The sequence below is a fragment of the Ambystoma mexicanum genome, chromosome 3q (assembly GCF_040938575.1).
Source record: "Ambystoma mexicanum isolate Mex_15411 chromosome 3q, UKY_AmexF1_1, whole genome shotgun sequence".
Taxonomy (NCBI): Eukaryota; Metazoa; Chordata; class Amphibia; order Caudata; family Ambystomatidae; genus Ambystoma; species Ambystoma mexicanum.
In genome coordinates this window covers 1,024,343,243-1,024,360,649 of record NC_090926.1, presented here as the reverse complement: position 1 = coordinate 1,024,360,649, position 17,407 = coordinate 1,024,343,243, and the positions used below count along the sequence as shown (strand labels likewise).

The 17,407-nt window shown below is 50.6% G+C and overlaps 1 protein-coding gene across 2 annotated transcripts in view; it reads left to right on the top strand.

Moving 5' to 3' along the window:
• CCDC40 (coiled-coil domain 40 molecular ruler complex subunit) overlaps positions 1-9,639 on the top strand; it is a 599,189-nt gene extending 589,550 nt beyond the window's left edge. For both annotated transcript variants that reach the window (XM_069655198.1, XM_069655197.1), the window contains one exon: positions 9,222-9,639. In XM_069655198.1, coding sequence (XP_069511299.1) covers positions 9,222-9,482 — 261 coding nt within the window. In that variant the 3' untranslated portion in view covers positions 9,483-9,639. The remainder of the gene's footprint in view (positions 1-9,221) is intronic.
• The last annotated feature ends 7,768 nt before the right edge of the window (positions 9,640-17,407 follow it).

The window sequence follows — 17,407 nt, the reverse complement described above, 5'->3', positions numbered from 1 at the left end:
ATCTGATCGGGGTGTAATGAAACCTATGTAATACTTTGAACTGAATAAGTTTAAACCGGGAGTTGAAGGACACTCGATGTGTGCGCTCGCATAGGTGTGCCCAGCGCTCATCTGACATTTCAACACCAAGGTCTACCTCCCACGCACGCTTCAGTTTGGCAAAGTCTGGGACAGATCTGGATTGTAACATAGTGTATAACCTGGAAATTTTGCCCCTCGTGGGCCAGGGGGAGGTGAGCTCCTCAATGGCAGGGTCGTCCGGTGGCAACGCGGGGAACATTTTGTAATTAAGCTTGAGGGTCCTGCGGAGGGATGTATATTAGAGCCATACACTCTGGCCGCTCCTCAAGGGCAATGGGAGATCGGGCCATTCAACAAATATACCCTGGTCAAACACATCACACAGCAACTCGTAGTCCGCGTCAGCCCAGCGACGAACCGTGCCTGGTGGAACTCGTGGGACCCCCGGGAGGAAATTCCAAAGAGGGAGGTTGCCATGGAAGGCGTAAGCAGTTCCGGTCAGCCTCCACGTTTTCGCCAATGCGAGGGATGTGCAGGCGACCGGACTCTGTGAGTCCAGTGCCAGGAGAGCGGGTTGTATCACTAAGGAGCGGATGTCGCGGTCACAAACCGCAAGTTTCTCAAGTCGGACATGTGGGGGAGGGTCCGTTGTATTAAACCAGTAGGAAGTATATTGGATTTGGGATACCAGCCAGTATTTAAGAAAGTCAGGGGCACCGAAGCCCCCGTTAGTCATGGGGGTAGACAAGGTGTCGATTTTTAGGCGGACCGCACCCGAGTGCCAAAGAAAGGAATTAACTGTACGGGTCAAATCACGGAAGAAGCCCCCCCCTGGCCACAAGGGTACATTAGTGAACCTATAAAGCAACTGGGGCAACACCACCATCTTCAACAGCCCTATTCTGCCTGCAAGGGAAATCGGGAGTTTTTCCCAGACCCGGACTTTAGCCGTCAGGTGTGTAAGATACTTCTGGTAGTTCTCCTGGAAGGTCAGCGCCTGCTGGCGCGTTACCTCTATCCCCAAGTAGGTAAACGTGGATTGAGCCCATGTGAAACCCAGGGTGTCAGGAGGGGGGAGAGTGCATTCCGTGAGTGGGAAGAGAGTGGATTTCGAGCAATTCACTTTAAGGCCCGAGATTCGGCCAAACTGAATGATGTCCTCCAGTATTGGGGGTAAGTTGATGGAGGGAGAGCGCACAAACAACAATGCGTCATCCGCATATAGGGACACTATGTCCGTCTGGCCCGCAGTGCGGAGGCCTCTATGAGCGTGGAATTGGCGGAGCATATCAGCGAAGGGCTCTATTGCTATAGCAAAGATCAAGGGAGAGAAGGGGCACCCCTGTCTCGTCCCCCTGGCGAACTCAAAGAGGGGGGAGCAACGGTCGTCGGTGCGGACCCTAGCTACAGGAGTAGAGTAAAGCAATCTGACTCAGGAGAGAAAGGAGGGGCCGAATTTGCAACTCTCGAGAACCCGCCATAGATACCGCCATGAAACTGAGTCAAACGCTTTTTGCATGTCGAGTGTGACAGCCACTGCGTGCGTCTCGGGACTGATTCTGTTAATTATGTTAAATAGACGCCTCAGGTTCAGGGATGTAGAGCGACCTGGGATGAAGCCCGCCTGATCTGGATGGATGATAGATGGCAGAAAGGGAGCTAACCGGAGCGCCAGAGCCTTGCCGTATATTTTGACATCACAATTTATAAGTGAGAGCGGGCGATATGAACCACATTGCGAAGGGGATTTACCAGATTTAAGTAGTACTGTGATTGTGGCCTCACGGAGTGAAGGGGGAATACACCGGCCTCCACAGACTCCTCCCAAAGAGCCAGCAAGTGAGGGAGCAGCTGTGACTTATAATGCTTGTAAAATTCGACTGGGATACCGTCCGAGCCAGGGGCACGCCCCGAGGATAAGGAGTCAATAGCGTCTGACGGCTCCTCCAGTGTGAGTGGGGAGTCAAGGGAACCCGCGGTCTCTGGAGACAGGGTTGACAAAGGAAGGGCATCGAGAAAGGAGTCGATCTCCGCCACTGACACCTCATCTGAGTTAGGATATAGGGTTTCATAGAATATGAAAAATTCCGTGTTGATGTCTTGCGAGGAGACAGCCATGGAGCCGTCAGGCCTCTCAATTCCAAGTATGTGTGGGGACCCCATCTCGTGACGGATCAATCGCGCCAGAAATCGACCAGGGCGTTCACCCTCCCTGTATCTCCTCGCCATGCCAGGACTATCCAAAAACCTTTGTTCACGCTCCGCAAGGGATCAGAACGTAGCCAACTCCATCCCGATGTCCGCCAGGTTGCCCGGGGTAGAGTGAAGTGAGCATGTAGCTTCCAGGGTCGAAAGTCTGGATTCGCTCGCGGCAAGATCTCTCCGGATCGACTTAAGGACCCCATTCTCCTTGGACAACGCAATCCCTCTAATATAAACCTTAAAGGACTCCCATAGAGTGGCCTGAGATGTTACCGAGCCTGTGTTAGTCTCGAAGAACTCTGCAATCGACACCTCGAGCTCGGAACAGAACTCCGGGTCCAGTAGGGAGAGAGGTTTCAACCTCCAGCTGCGAGTCCGGCCGGGATCTGGACCCCAACCGATGGTAACAGTAACTGGAGAATGGTCAGACAGGGTTCTGGGAAGGATCATTAACTGTATAACGTTCTTAACCAATTCGTTGGAGATCACCCATCTGTCAATGCGGGAATAGGAATCGTGGACTGAGGAGTAGAAAGAGTAGATGCGGGAATCCGGATAAAAGAACCTCCATGCATCTACCATGGCCAGACGGGGTAGGGATGATAGTGCAGCGTGAGCTGCCCTGGAGAGATGACGGGGCTTGGAGCCAGATCTATCAAGGGCTACATCAAAGATTGTGTTGAAGTCACCCCCCCAGAGGATAGGGACAAGGGGGAAGCCATCAAGGAGGGAGGTGACCTGCACATAAAAATCCGGGTCATCTAGGTTAGGGGCATAGATGTTCAGCAGAACCACCTCCTTGTGATGGAGCGTGGCATGAAGTAGTACATACCTGCCTTGGGGGTCAATTAGTGAGGAAATGAGGGTGAACTTGAGACTCTTATGGATGAGGGTCATGACCTCACGGCTTTGGGTAGAGAAATCAGTGAAAAATCTATGGGGGTCCCAGGTTTTGGCGAAGCGCATGCACTGTTCCGTGTGAGCATGTGTCTCTTGTAAAAAAAGAATCTTGGACCCGGGGCACTCGGCCTGCAATTGGAGCTGCCTCATCTTTTTATAATTACCCAACCCCCGTACGTTCCAGCTCATAAAGGTCAAGTCACTCTCGATCACAGATGCAGTGGCGTTTGAAACAGGGAAAATGTCAATAACCAATGGGTCAGATTCGCAGCCCTGCGGCAACAGTTCCTGAGTGCCACACCACAGTCCGCCTTCGCTGCCAGTGCCAACTTTTTAATAACATAACCCCGAACATGTCCCACCCCCACCCACATCCCCCCCCAAACAGAGGGATGACAATCCCAACCCCCCTCAACCAAAACCAAACCAGGGGCATCAGCGCCTGGGGGCCTGTACGCCGGACTGGCCGCGTCGCTCTGGGCTACGGCAGATCCAGTAGAACAAAATGTGCCCACAATAGAAATCACATGTAACTTGGGCAAGGGAGTTGTACATGGTGATATGGCACGTATTTGTAAGATGAGCAGAACAAGCAGATTACGGGATAGAGGATCAGTGTGGCCCCGATGCAGGAAGGCGGCTGGGCCTGGCCACTCCCCGTCGGGCACCAAGGGTAACTGTAGAACCGTGGTCAGAGGAGGGGGACCGGCCAGGGAAATGTTCGTCCATGAACTTGGAGGCCTCCTCTTGGATCGTGAAGAAGAACACTTGGTTAGCGTGTTCTATGCGAAGTTTGGCGGGATAAAGCATAGCCTATTTGATTGAGTGGTCTCGCAGCCTTCGTTTCACCGATTGGAAAGTCTTGCGTTCCCGTTGGACGGCTGTTGAAAAGTCTGGGTAAAGGTGAATCCTTGCGCCGCCCAGTAGTAGCTCACCCTTGCGGCCCTGAGGAGGGCGTCAGTGTCACGGTAGTTCAGCACACGAGCTATGATGGGCCGAGGTGGAGCACCGGGCTTAGGTTTAGCTGTCAGAGCGCGGTGTGCCCGCTCACTAGCGAAGTGCGGAGAAAGCTCGGGCGCGTCAAGGAGCGACAGCAATGTGTGCTGAACAAAATCTTCCATTGGCTCGTGGACTTCATTCTCGGGAACCCCGATAATGCGGAGGTTGTTGCGCCTTGAGCGGGATTCCAAGTCCTTGTTCTTCTTTTCCACCTCGAGAACTCAGCTGGAGAAAGCGACAACCTCGGAGCGCAGGGCACCCAGCGCCTCCTCAGCGGAGCCGACCCGCGTCTCGACCTCCGACACTAGGCTATCAGTCCTCTCGATGTGGGCCTTAATGGAGGATATAGTGCCGTTCATGTCGTCTAATTTTGAGTGAAGTGCGGTGAAGCCCTCCCGAATAAAGTCCATCATATTTTGGGATTCCGGAGCTGCATCAGATGAGGCAGCAGGGGCCTGCTTGGCAGCCTCCTCCGGCGATCTCAGCGCTGCCTTCGCAAACATGTTGATGGAGCTCTGTTTCCTCACGCCCCCCCTTGGTCATCCTGGCGATATTGGAGGTCGAGGAGAAGGCGGGGGGAGCTCGGACCCCGTACCTCGTATCACAGTGTGCAAAGTATGGTATGGAACAGGAAGTAGTATGGAGAAACCAGAGGTTGTGGATCGATGAGTATGAGATATTGCAGCTGCCAGGGCAGAATGTGGAAACTTAGCTAGCCCAGGGAGACCTGGCGGACAACACCAGGGGAGCACAGATGCAGGAGACCACAGGGGCGGGGGTGGCGATGTCCAGCGGTCACTGAAAGCAGGGGCCCAGGCGTAGATGACTGAGTGTGGTGAGTAGGGAGGAGCGCCCCCGAGCTAAATGCCCCGGCAGTAGGGCGGGCCGATCTCGGCATCGAAGTCGGCAATGTGGGGTAAGGCAGGCCCCAGGTGAACAACAGATCCAGCAAGAAGTAGTGGCTCCAGGAGCGTCGCGGCCCACTCAGGAGATAGGAGACCCCCCAGTGCAGGGATGCGGGCGGCCAGCGAAGATTAGGGCTCCCCCAGTAGGGCGGTCAGGTGAAGATGGAACCACAAAGCAGGAGGGCCCACAGCCCGAGCACAGCCAGCACCGGAAAGGACCAGTGTCCGTGGTTGCCCCAGAGTCACGGAACCAAGCAGGGGGGGGGGGCGCAGCAGCACCTCCCCTTGACGTACCTTTATCACTCCTGGCTCCGCGTCCAAGGGTGCCGGTGTCTGCCACGTGGGGGGGCACCAGCAGGATGCGGGCCAAGACCGGAGGAGGCCCGGCCGCGGCAGCGCCGAGGAAGTCCCTCTGGGGGCCCGAGCCGCAACCGCGACACCCATGCAGCAGCCGCAGGCGGTCCAGGGGCCAGCGCGGGGCCGCGGCTCCAGGGGGTCCTCCCGCGCAAGAAGGGCCCAGGTGGAAGCAGGCGGTGGGGGCCGGGACCACGGGCACAACACAGGTCCCCCCCGGAACGGTCGGCGAGGGCCTCCAGTCCAGGGCAAGCGAGGAGCCGCCCAGCAGCAGCGGCCACAGCCGCGGTGCCTCCGCAGCGGCAGGAGGCGGCCCCGGGGCAACGAGGGGTCTGCGGCCCCGGGGGACACGATCCCACACGGTGGGACCAAGCAGGAGCAGGCGATGGGGGTCAGGGCCCCGGGGCACACCGCGGCCCCGCTCCAGAGCGGCCAGAAGTCCCCGGAGCGCAGGAAGGCAGGCGCGTCTCCCCCAGCCAGGCCAGGTATTGGCGCGAAGCTGCACCGACGGTGGGTGAAGGGCGAAGGGGTGCCCGGATCTCAGGATCCCCAGCTCCGATTCGAACAGGAGTAAGGCCAAGTGGTGCCAGGTCCCCTCAAAGGATCAGTCGTGCCCTCCAGGGCAAGGTACCAGATCGGGAAGGTGCCCAAAAAAGGATTGTGGGATCTGCAACCACGAAGAGCTACGCTCAGGCGGCCATCTTGTTCGGCGCTCAACAGCGCCCCCCCCCCCCAACCCTATTTTTTCAACATTCCTGTTCTTTAAAGGTAGGGGAATATTTTCAATTAGTTTGCTACTAATCCAGAGTTTATCAAGATTTTCAAATCAATATTACACGAAGAACGAGTTTGTGAGTTGTATATTTGCAATCTTGACATTTGAAAATCAAGATAAAAGGCTGGGTACCAATATTTTGACAGAGTCCCAAATGAAATCCTCTTCCCAGCCCCTTGCTGGAATAGGAAGTGCATGCCTGAATGTTGGTCCTCTGGTCTTACTATTTAAAAGGAACACTTGTGTGTGTGTCTGCTAGTAGTGGAACTCTCCTGAAGGCGTGACAGGACGGAATGTAATGCAATCCACGAGGAAGATGTAAGGGGTGTGCCTCTGTCTCTGAGCAATTCCTTGTTACACATTCTACATGTGACTCTGTCATCTTCAGCGTTTGCACCATTGGCCGCAATGAAGCAGACCAAGAAAATATAATATACATTATTATCCGGATTCTGACCTGAATGTCACTTGAGCCAAAGTCCTTTGTCTAACCTTGGGAAACCACAGTGAGGTGCCCAAAGGGGCTGTGTGGCACCCACCGCGGGCAGATGTTGGGATCGGAGGAGGTTGATTCACAGGACCATCAAGGGGGTAGACACACAGACACTCATAATCCCTTCACCCTTACTCATGCTAGTAACTATTATGCCCAAGCCTCTTAAGGAAACTCCCCACAAAGCTTACAACTAGACAGACCCACACATACAATGCAGAGATTATGTGCTCTCCCTTCTATGGAATAAAGCTGAAACCGTTCAAGGGACCCAACAATTGAAAACATGAATTATTTTCACCAATGCAGAGGCCGCCAGAGCATTCCACATTGTAGTGTGTTCTCGCGTGGACCGCTGAAGTCCCACAGATACAAAATGTCACCTGAACAATGAAGAAGTGGTTTGGGTGACAAGCTCACGTGACGAAATAAGCACACCCTATGCTACCTGCTTCACTAGCAACAGAACCTTCCAATGACAGAGAAATTACAATGGTAACAGGCAGCCTCCCTGATTAGCAGAGAATGTTCTGATGTGAAACACACAGAACCTAGAGCGCTAGATTGACACAGGCACGTTTAGTAGGGATCCAATGGGGATGGTGGGGGACCCCACACACGTCCATGCCCACAGTGAGTTCCAAGTGTTGGCAGGGTCTTAGGTAATCTCAGGCCACCTGTCTACCACCAATACATGGTGCAATCACAGGGCTGCACAACCTTCAGTGCATAGGTGTCCTCCATGTCCTTTTGCACCACCCGAGGAGTGGGGGAACTTTACTATAAAAAGCAGCCAGTTCCGTCACCAGTGTGGGGCTGTTCAAGTAGGAGTTAGAAGAAGGTGTTTACGGGAAAGTGCCATACTGAGAGGAGTGCAGGAAGAGAGAGGTGGATGCTGGTAAAAGAGTTTGGAAGACATTGGAGAAAGAGGGTAGAAGAATTGTTTGGAAGCGGAGGAGACAGGCCATCAGAGTTAGGAAGTCATTCAGGAGACTCAATAGCATCTAGCGACAGAGGGTGGGGAGCTTAGGGAAAAGGAACCATCCTTAGATCAACAGTCAGAGAGAGAGAATGAGGTGCAAGGCATTAACGTCAGCTGCAGAGAGAGAGAGGACATACAGGGTGGGCCACATCTATTTTGCCTGATTGAAACTAGTGGAGGCAGGAGGAGGTATGGTATGAGACAGGTCCCTATCATCAGGGGTCAGGGAGAAGATACAAGATATGGTGAGTGAGGTGGGTTCCTCAGGGCCTGGACCCCAGAGAAGGGAGGTGTTCATCTTAAGGAAAGCACCAAAGGCCACACCCTGAGAACCTGGGAGAGTGGTCCCAGTGGCTTGACCTCCTGGAGGCGACCTGCCGGCTGGTACACGCCCTATACATATTGGCCATGGAATGCCTATCATAGTACTGAACCGTCAGTGGCTTGGAAACCTTACTAATCTGCACCCCAAAGACAAAGGCCTTTAATTGGACATTCAAGCAAGGGCGGACAGCCACGCCTTTAGCTCGGACTGTTGGCTACTCTGTCGCACTCTTTAATCAGGAAACAGGCTTCTCCTGTTAGGCACCAACACTATGGTCCAGTATTCAACCAGACATCTGCACAGCACCAATGTTCCTTTAGTTCAGGAAATAACTAAATACCTCACTTTTCAAGCAATTTCTGCTTGAAAAGCCAACTGACCGCCTATCGTCCAAACCGCCAATGACAAAGGTTGTTGTATATTCGAGCTCACCATATATAGTGCTCCCTTGCTAGCCAGCTAGATTTGCTCTTTATAAAAATCATACATATTTTCATCTATATTCTGCATCTTCAACCTCTGAGTAGGCAGCATAATCTGCCCAAAAGGTCTGCCCATTGATGTTTCACTCCAAAGTATGTTCAGTTAAAACAACATTCTAATGTTTACTGTTTACCAAAAATCATATAATTGCCCTGGTTTACATCCCATAATATTGCCATATGTGGTGTCTTGTTTGAATACCTAGATATTAACTGTATGAAGGTATGGTGTAACTGATTTTGGTTCTTGTCATTTGGAAGTAAATGTTCATTAAAGATGCAATTATATTAGTCAATAGAATGTTGATTATAGATACAATTATATTAGTAAATAGAATGGTATAAATGTCACCCTTACAATATGGAACCATTTAAATAGACTCATTATTCCTGGTGATGATGAAAACTGTCTAAGATGTAATACTAACTACAAACCCTTTAATAAATGATTGATTGGTAATGGAAATAGGTATTCTACTTCAAATTCTCTTGGAATAGAAGATGCTTACAACAACAGCTGTAGGTTGTATCCATTCACTAAACAACACAGCACACAGAAATGACGTAACCCCAAACCTTGCCAGAGATTTGGCAGAAGATGGATGACTCCTATATGGGAAAAGCAGAGTAAAGTTGAAACACCTGTGTATAGGCGCGTTACAAATGCCATATCATATCATATCATATCATATAGATTTCATGTTTTACAATTGATTTTGCTGATTTATTATGTTATTGCAATGCCTTCTAAACATCCCCTTTTGTTCCCACTTTCCCATTCAGAACCTCTTTGAGATTGTAGCGCACCAGACCCGCCACAAGCACCTGCAGGCGGTGAAGGAGGGCAAGTACACACTAATGTGCCGCACGGAGCAAGCGCTGGCCTGTGAGCAGCAGAAGCAGGAAGGCCGCATGCACAATGTCAGCACCATCGTTCATCAGATCCAGCAGGAGTACCCGCAGTTCCAGGGCGCCCTGCGAAAGCTTAGCCTGGCCCTGGAGAGCAGGCTTGGAGCCCCGCAGGACACCGAGCGGACACAGTAGGCAGGGTTCTGCCGGGGGCGTCAGCTAAAATGCGAAGACAGGCTGGCTCTCGAAAACTTATTTGAACCTTAAAATCCAATTGTTTATGAAAATAACATAGATGTAAAATAATGCATTGAATTATTGGCTATTGTCTTATTAAAACTAACTGTTATGATGCCCTGGTGTGACGTCATTGTATCGTTCCAGAGATATTGCAGCATTGGCTGCGGAGTGTAGCGCAGTCTGCCAAGGCATCCAGGTAGGTGTGAAATGTGTGGAATTCAATCACCACCACATCTCACATTAAGCCAATCACAGCTGCATGTGACCATTGTAGTGAAGATCAAATTTCCAAACCACCCAATACCCAGCGGTACACCTATTACCCCTTACAGATCAACCACCGGGTGGAGCTGACCAGCCAGGTGTTTATTCCTGGTATGTCTGGATTATTACAGAGTATGCTTTTGCACAAAGATGTCTAATGACTCCATTGACTCCTGGTTTATTATTGGATGTGATTCCAATTAGAAAGTACTACGTATATGGCATTCTGACTTTCACATCATTGGCACCATGAACCGTAGGTCTCGCTTCACCTTGCTTGCTGCTGAATGAGGCGAAGAAAAATAGTATCCGATTTGAAGGTACTGTACCTTCCGCATCCAGCTGCCATACGCTGGGAAATGTAGCGGCTGGCCAGTGGTCTGGAACCCCTACCTTACCTCTGACCTACTCAGCATGTCCCTGGATTCAGAAGACTCGTCTGCAGATTTGCTTTTCCCCTAGTGCACCTTCATGACCCGACCGGCCAGGCTATCAAGTGCTCAATTCATAATGCGTCTTCTGTAGGTTTTGGCAGTATTGCTGTGTTATGACTACTTTTGTGGGTAGGCTCTTCTGTCGCACGCCTGTGTTCTTTGAACACTATGAAGCAGAAGCACAACGACTTAATTTTAATTAAGATTAAACAACTGTACGAGGTGATGCCTCTCCCTTTCTCATACCCCAACTCCCTTGACCTCCTTTTACAGGTCAGCTGATATTTCCTTCCCCTGGATATCAGCCGTCTCACTCTGTAGGACTGGGAACAAGTCACCTTTGCTATACTTTTTGGCAATAATCTTATAGATTCTCCTGTTTTCTCTTGATTTCATTTAGTTTAGAAAGGATTCTGTCATGTCAACCTGGGTTTGAGATATGTAAACCCAGCATTTGCCCTTTCTCTTCCTGGGACTCTCAAAATGCGCGTGTTGCGTGCATAGGATTGCAATCAGATCATTGCAATTTAATGCATCTTTAGTCACTAAACGTCACAACATTAGGGGTGAGAAATTGTTTTGGTGATGGGCATCCTAACCAATTTGAACCAATCTTTCAATGGCTGCTTAGAGGAGTCAATAGAAACACTTATGCTTGATCTCCTAATCCCCCCATAAACCCTGGCAGTGGAAGGCGAAGGACACCACACGAGCACCCAACCATACACGTGGGAAAAGGTGCAACTGCCCCCTAGTTCTTTAACAAGCGGGGCATGAACCTTATTTAGCCAATAAAACACTATTAGCTTTTAAGGCATGGACATAAACCTTACTGTTAACAATTTTGAGCAGTGTCCAGGATCCCCAGCCATTTTTAATTTCTATGAACTTCGGGTTATGAACTGCAAAGTCCTTTCAGCAGGGCGAGTGATTGTTGCTTGGATGTTCAGAGCTGCCTGTGAATCCTATGGCTTTTTCCAATGCCTTCTGAAAAATGTGCTGTAAAATGCACCGTTGTAATCTGGGCAGGAATTGGGCGCTCTCACTTAGCCCTGTCGCTTGATCATATTCAGGCAGGGGGTGGGAATTCTGCCCCAGTAGTGAAAACCAGAGGTTGCTACCCATGCACCTAACTCTTGTAGATATTAGAGTCCTGCCTTCAGGGGTGTTGCTAGGTCTGGAAAAGACCCGGGGCTAAGCTAATTTCAGAACTGTCGGCACTGGGGGGGGGGGTAGCTAGCCTTTTGGCTGCAGCTCCTAAGATTCTATCCGGGGCTACAACCAAAAGACCAGGGGCTATAGCCCCCTTGGCCCCACCACCCCCCTAGCAACGCCTGTGCCTGCCTTTAAGAACCTGCGAGGGGGTTGGCATCAATCTGTCCCATGCTCCTCCCTTCGCCAATCTACCCAGCTTGTGACCCTCCTCAATGCATTTATCACCAACATGTGGTGTGGACACTGGCACTGTTCTCACATCTGGAGAATCATTTAGGAAGGTGTTTTATATACATACTTTATTTGTATATATGTAGCTTATGTAACAATGAAGGCATAATCATAAATAACAGTGGTAATTAAACATAGTGACGTCACATTAAGGAGCAAAATACAAAAATCGTTGAGCCATTTAAGAGTCTAAATAATATTCATTTCATCTTTCTCAGAACTGCAGCCGACGCATGTCAACCCAGGTAGTTCCTACAGTTTTGCTTTTCCTTTTTGCCTCAAGACTGCTCCCTCAATTATAGAACATGTGTGACGGATTGCCATTTGGTAAGGGTGTAGGAACCCCGGCTTTTTTGATTTTTATTAAATTAATAAAATGATGCTGGTAATTCCATCTCTGTAAGGGAAATGTGCTGATAAAATTCCCCTTGTATAAGCCCCATGCCAAAAGCATAGAGTGTAACTGTGTCCTGTGCAGCAGTAGCCTGAGTTTCAGTGTCAGGGACATAGCTGCCATGTTTCCCAGTTCCATGTCTAACACCTCAAGCCAGTCCTGGATTTTGCTTTCCCAATGTAAGGGTGGGCCTACAAGTCCCAGCATCAGTGTGAAAAAAAACAGGACTGGCTCGAAGATACCTGCATGGAACTGGGAAACTTGGCAGCTATGTCCCTTCCTAGCAGAGGTCCCAGCGTGTCCCGGCAGGGTCCCCATCCTCTCCTAGAGGGAAAAGCTCTGTTGTGCCCTGCCCAGAGCTCCAGGATGGCCAGGACTGCTTCCCCCACTCTTGCGCACGTGCCTCTAAACTGGGTCAGCCGTCCCTGCCAAACGAGGTCCCAGCATGCCCCGGCTGATGTTCCGAACCACCGCAAAGGGAACAGTGTTGAGATGGATTTCTGAACTCTGACCTGGAGGGGCAGAGGTTCAGAAAGCCAGCCTAGTTTCTTGGAACAGGGTAACCTCTGGACAAGCCAGACCAATCAGGGTAGCGATGGCGGCGGTCAAGACTAAGTCTCAAGAGGGGTGAGGGTGACTGAAAGACCTCAATGAGCACACAAAGCAAGGACACTTACAAATTACTCCAGACAGGTGTTATATTAAAAATATAGACACACTTATTACAAGGCCTTTGTAACGTCGACCATAGTAAAGAATCACAATAATACTAAAGTAAACCAACACATCACAATCAATACAATATATATACATGACCGAGGGGTCTAAGGAGTTAGGAGCACAAAATATGTAGACCACCTAGATGGGGAGGAAAACAGGCAGTGCAAGTAATCGTTAGACCCAGTTCGACATCAGAAATTCACCTAACTAGGAGGCAGTCTAAACCCTATGAAGAGAGGAGCCTTATGCTCAATGGTACATGCACACGCTTGTGTCAATGGACAAAATAGGGTCTCTTCAAGGGTCTCTGACAGTTCAGGAAGGTGGTTGAGGCGATGAAGAACAAGTCCCCACTACTCAAGCAAGACCTCCACTTGCGGGCAGAGGCAGGGTGAGAGTGCGGGATAGGACCCAAATTTCGCAACAGCGATAGAAACGAAATGGGTTCCTGCGATAGGGGCCATCAGTTGGGGTATGGACAACTCACGGGTCCCCGACGCAGGCGGACCCAGACATCGCCAGTTCAGCTCTCATTGCTGTCAGGGCACACTCGTCTCACTTCAGACCTGGGAATGCCAAGTGTACGAAATACGGTGTGAGGGAGCCGGGGACACAGAGCAAGCAGGATTCCAAGTTTCGAGGACTTCCTCGAAACAGCAGCGGTGACAGAGCAAACATCCCGCGTAAGCTGGTCACCCCACTGGTTGGCCCAGGGACACTTCCAAAGAGGCTTACTTGCAGGGTTTGATGAAGGTGCCGAGAATAGTTGGTCCCACTATTCCAATGGGTCGTAGCGCCTTCGCAGACCTTCTAGGACGATCAGATGCAGAGGGGGTCTCGCAGGACGACAGTGGGCTCATGGTGCCATACTTCCAGCGGTTCACCAGCGGTTCCTCGGCTTCTTGTTGCAGGATACTTGGCTCCTTATCGCTTGTTCGGTATGAACTCAGGAGATCGACCTGGTGTAGTGGTGTTTTCTGCCTCCTCTTATCCAAAGTTCCCTTCGCGCCAAAACGGAGAGGACCCAATGGGAGATCTGCTCACAAACGCTCACTCCATACATGGACCAATCACGGACCACGGTGGTCCCAGGCATTCAGGACACTCTAGACTCTCTGGCACCCAGGATGTGTATTGGGAACAGACATCCCAGCCCACATCCTGGAGGCACACACACAAGGCATGCAGAAGCCCGCGAAAGCTTTGGGTTTCGCGGGGAAAGTGCATGACCAAATAAGGACGTACCCGGGTCGGCTTGACCTGGGGAAGGTGAAGGGGCAAGATGGCCAAAGGACCGGACAACGAACCTTGTGGCATGGCCATTTTGGAGCCAGGCCCCCTATTCGTGCCAAACGCGGTAAGAGCGGATAACATGGCAAAAAAGGGTTCAAAACATAAGATAAACAATAGCTGCCACCAGTCGGTGACACACCTGCAGTTCATGATAAGTCCAGCGAGAGTTTCTAGGGCCTTTGGAATGACTAGAGAACCAAGAGTGCGGTAAAGTAAGTTACATTGCACTCTTGTTACATGTTGCACAAATGCAGCAACATGAGGAAAGGACTAAGGGAAACAAAGTCTCCCAGTACTGACTGTCTTAAGGGCATGTCAATTTCCCCATAAGAATTGAGCGAAAGCCCAGAGGAGTGCGGCAGAGGGTTGCGCTTCTCTGGCAAAGGTTAGATCAGGGTGTAAAACAGCAGCAAAAAGTTTGGGTGTTGCCACATGGAGGGAAAATTACATTCAAATATGAAATCTTTCCTAACAAACAGCTCTAATGTGCCTAGCCAGAGCTCCAGGACAGTGGGGGATGCTGCCCCCGCTTTTGGGCACCTGCCTCTCACTAGGGTTGGGAGCATCCCTGCCCAGCGGAGGTGTCAGCTCATCCGGCATGGGCCCTCGCCCTCCCTAGAAGGAAAAGCTCTATCACGCCCGTCAGAGCTCCAGTACAGCCTGGTGTGCTGCACCCACCCTTGGATACCTGCCTTCCATGAGAGTTAGCCGCCTCCCGAACCAGTGGATGGCCCACCGCAGAGGGAAATGCTCTAACGCACCCCAGCCAGAGCTCCAGGATGGCCAGGGTTGCTGCCCCCACCCTTGGACACTAGCCTCCCATTAGAGTCGGCCACCCCATGCCCTGTGGAAGTCTCTGTGCGTCCCAGAAGGGTAAAGCTCTAGTGCACCCTGGCCAGCAAACCCATACCCCGTTACCCAGTAGCATCCTCTGCATGCTCTGGGTTGGCCCCGGGATTCTGCAAAGCTGTAATACATTTAGAGGTTGCCCCCCACCCAGGGGGCCCACCTAGCACCCACAACCACTGTTGTATTGCCTCCCAGGGGAACCGGTCCTATGCCCTGGTGGCCTGCTGGTCCTTTGCCAGAGGTCCAGTGCCCATTTCCACCCAGGCCCATTGTAATGCATGGCACAACCAGATGGTAGCTTTGCGAACCTGGCCATCTGGTAGTTATGCTCCCTGTAGTAAAGGGAGATTTGCAGGTGTCTGCTGTGAAGAGGTGCCTAGCGGAATTATCCATGCTTATGCCGAGGCCCGAACAGGGATTGTGGTCGAATTTCTGAGGGGGCTCCTCTGTCCACAGGCACCATATAACCAAGCACAGTGGGACTTAAATCTGGTTTTAGCACAACCAAGTGCTCTAACCTTTGTGCTTATGCACAACTGTGGCTTTAGGGTCCTCACACAGAAGACTACTTTTTTAGTGGCCATAACCTCGGCCATGTCATGAGTGAATTGCAGCACCTGTCGGCTGAAAGGCCTTACATGATCTTTTCGAAGGACATGGTGACACTTTGTTTCCAAGCAACAGTGATTTTCAAATGAACCAATTTATACAGTTTCAGAACCCCCCCACCCTTGCTTTCATCTGTGTAAGGTAGAGGAGAGGCTGCAGTGGCTTGCCCAAGCCTTGAGCCAATATATATGCAGGTTAGAAGACTACCAAATGGATAGGAAACTGTTTGTGACCTTTGGTCATGAAGGTGACTGTGTCCAAGCAGACCCTCTCCAGATGGATCTTTGCATGCATCAGAAATTGCTAGGTTGTTGAATTCACGACTCCTCTGGGGTGGATTATGAAGCATTCTACCAGGCGTCATGCAGATATCACTGGGTTGCTGAGAGGGTTCTTATCACGGAGATTTGCAGGGAAGCGACCTGGTTGACTGCACACATTTGCAAAGCACGGTCAGAATTCAAGGGCTGAGGGATCGGTAGAGAAGATCATAGCCATGAGATGAACAGGTTCTGTAACGTATGGGTAAAGTTGGTTGTAATGGATGGCATGTCTTCTGTGCAGAGCCCTTACCTGCCAATCCCCCTACCCATGGATGCCTCAGAAGGTTCCTAGTCCACAGTCTACTTGTTGCAAAAGGCATCGGGACCTGTTGGCCTCGGGGCAATGTCCCTTTTAGCGAGGACCACAAGGCATGGCCTCATTGAGTAATGCTACACCCAGTGCCCTGCTAGCATGATTTGAGATGAGGAATTTACAGAGGAGAATTCATGTCCACCAGATCCAATGTTACCTGCAACTTAAGTAACTTGTTCTTTGAAGGTCTGCAGGTTAAAGTTTTGCCCAAGGAGCTACTGGCTCCTTGAGGGGAACAATGAGTGTGTACACCCATTTCATATTTGAGGATCCATCTTCATGTCAGATAGAGTCCTAAAATGGCATCAGAGGATAATAACCATTTGAGAAACATCAGAAAAATGATTCCACTCAGAGATGTGTTGCAATGGTTTCATGCAGTGTCTCTTAACTGGCAGATCTCTTGCAGTTTCATGTACCTATCAATGGCCTTCGCTTTAAACTTTAAAATAGATTATGTTCCTTAATTATTCAGCTGTCTGTGACAGTCTCTGCACCTTGGCACAACACTTTCTTGTACTCAGTCTGCTGCTCAGTTCCTTATCTTCTGTGTCTTACAAAAGTAACTTAATAAGAACATCATATGAATCGGTGTGCAGTGCTTTTATAGTTCTATTCTCACTCAGATACTGTTTTTTCAAAGGTGTGTCACTCAGTCACCTTCTGAATAGAAAATCATGGGGCATCCTCTTTGAAGTGTGACAGTCCTCTGCCTAACCTTGGGGAACAACAGTCAGGTGGTCAAAGGGGATGGGTGCTGCTCCAAGCTTGTGGATGCTGGACCCAGAGAAAGTATATTGGTGGATCCCAAGACCACCCCAAGACAGGGCTCAGTCACAGGTGTATACCCATCCACATCACCCCAGAACACATCAATGACCACCAGAGGGAAAAGGGGGAGCCCTAGACCCAGAAAGATACCCTCTTCCATAAGAATCATCCACTTAGATATCTCTTCCAGCTTCACTGCCAGACCCAGATATCCTGCACAGGAAGTAATGTCTTCCACTTTAAAAAACACAAACCTGCAAGATTTCCAAGACACACATGAGAGACCTGCATGAGTACAGAGGCAAACTTGTTCTACTAGAAGAGATGCTTGCGGCGGCCCGGGAAGACCCAACGGATACAAAGTTGCTTGTGGGCAAGGTGAAACTGACTCGCGTTCTACACCGGAGACTGGAAAAAATAACACAGCCCGTCCTCCTGCTCCAGTAAACATTGCAGAAGTTTCA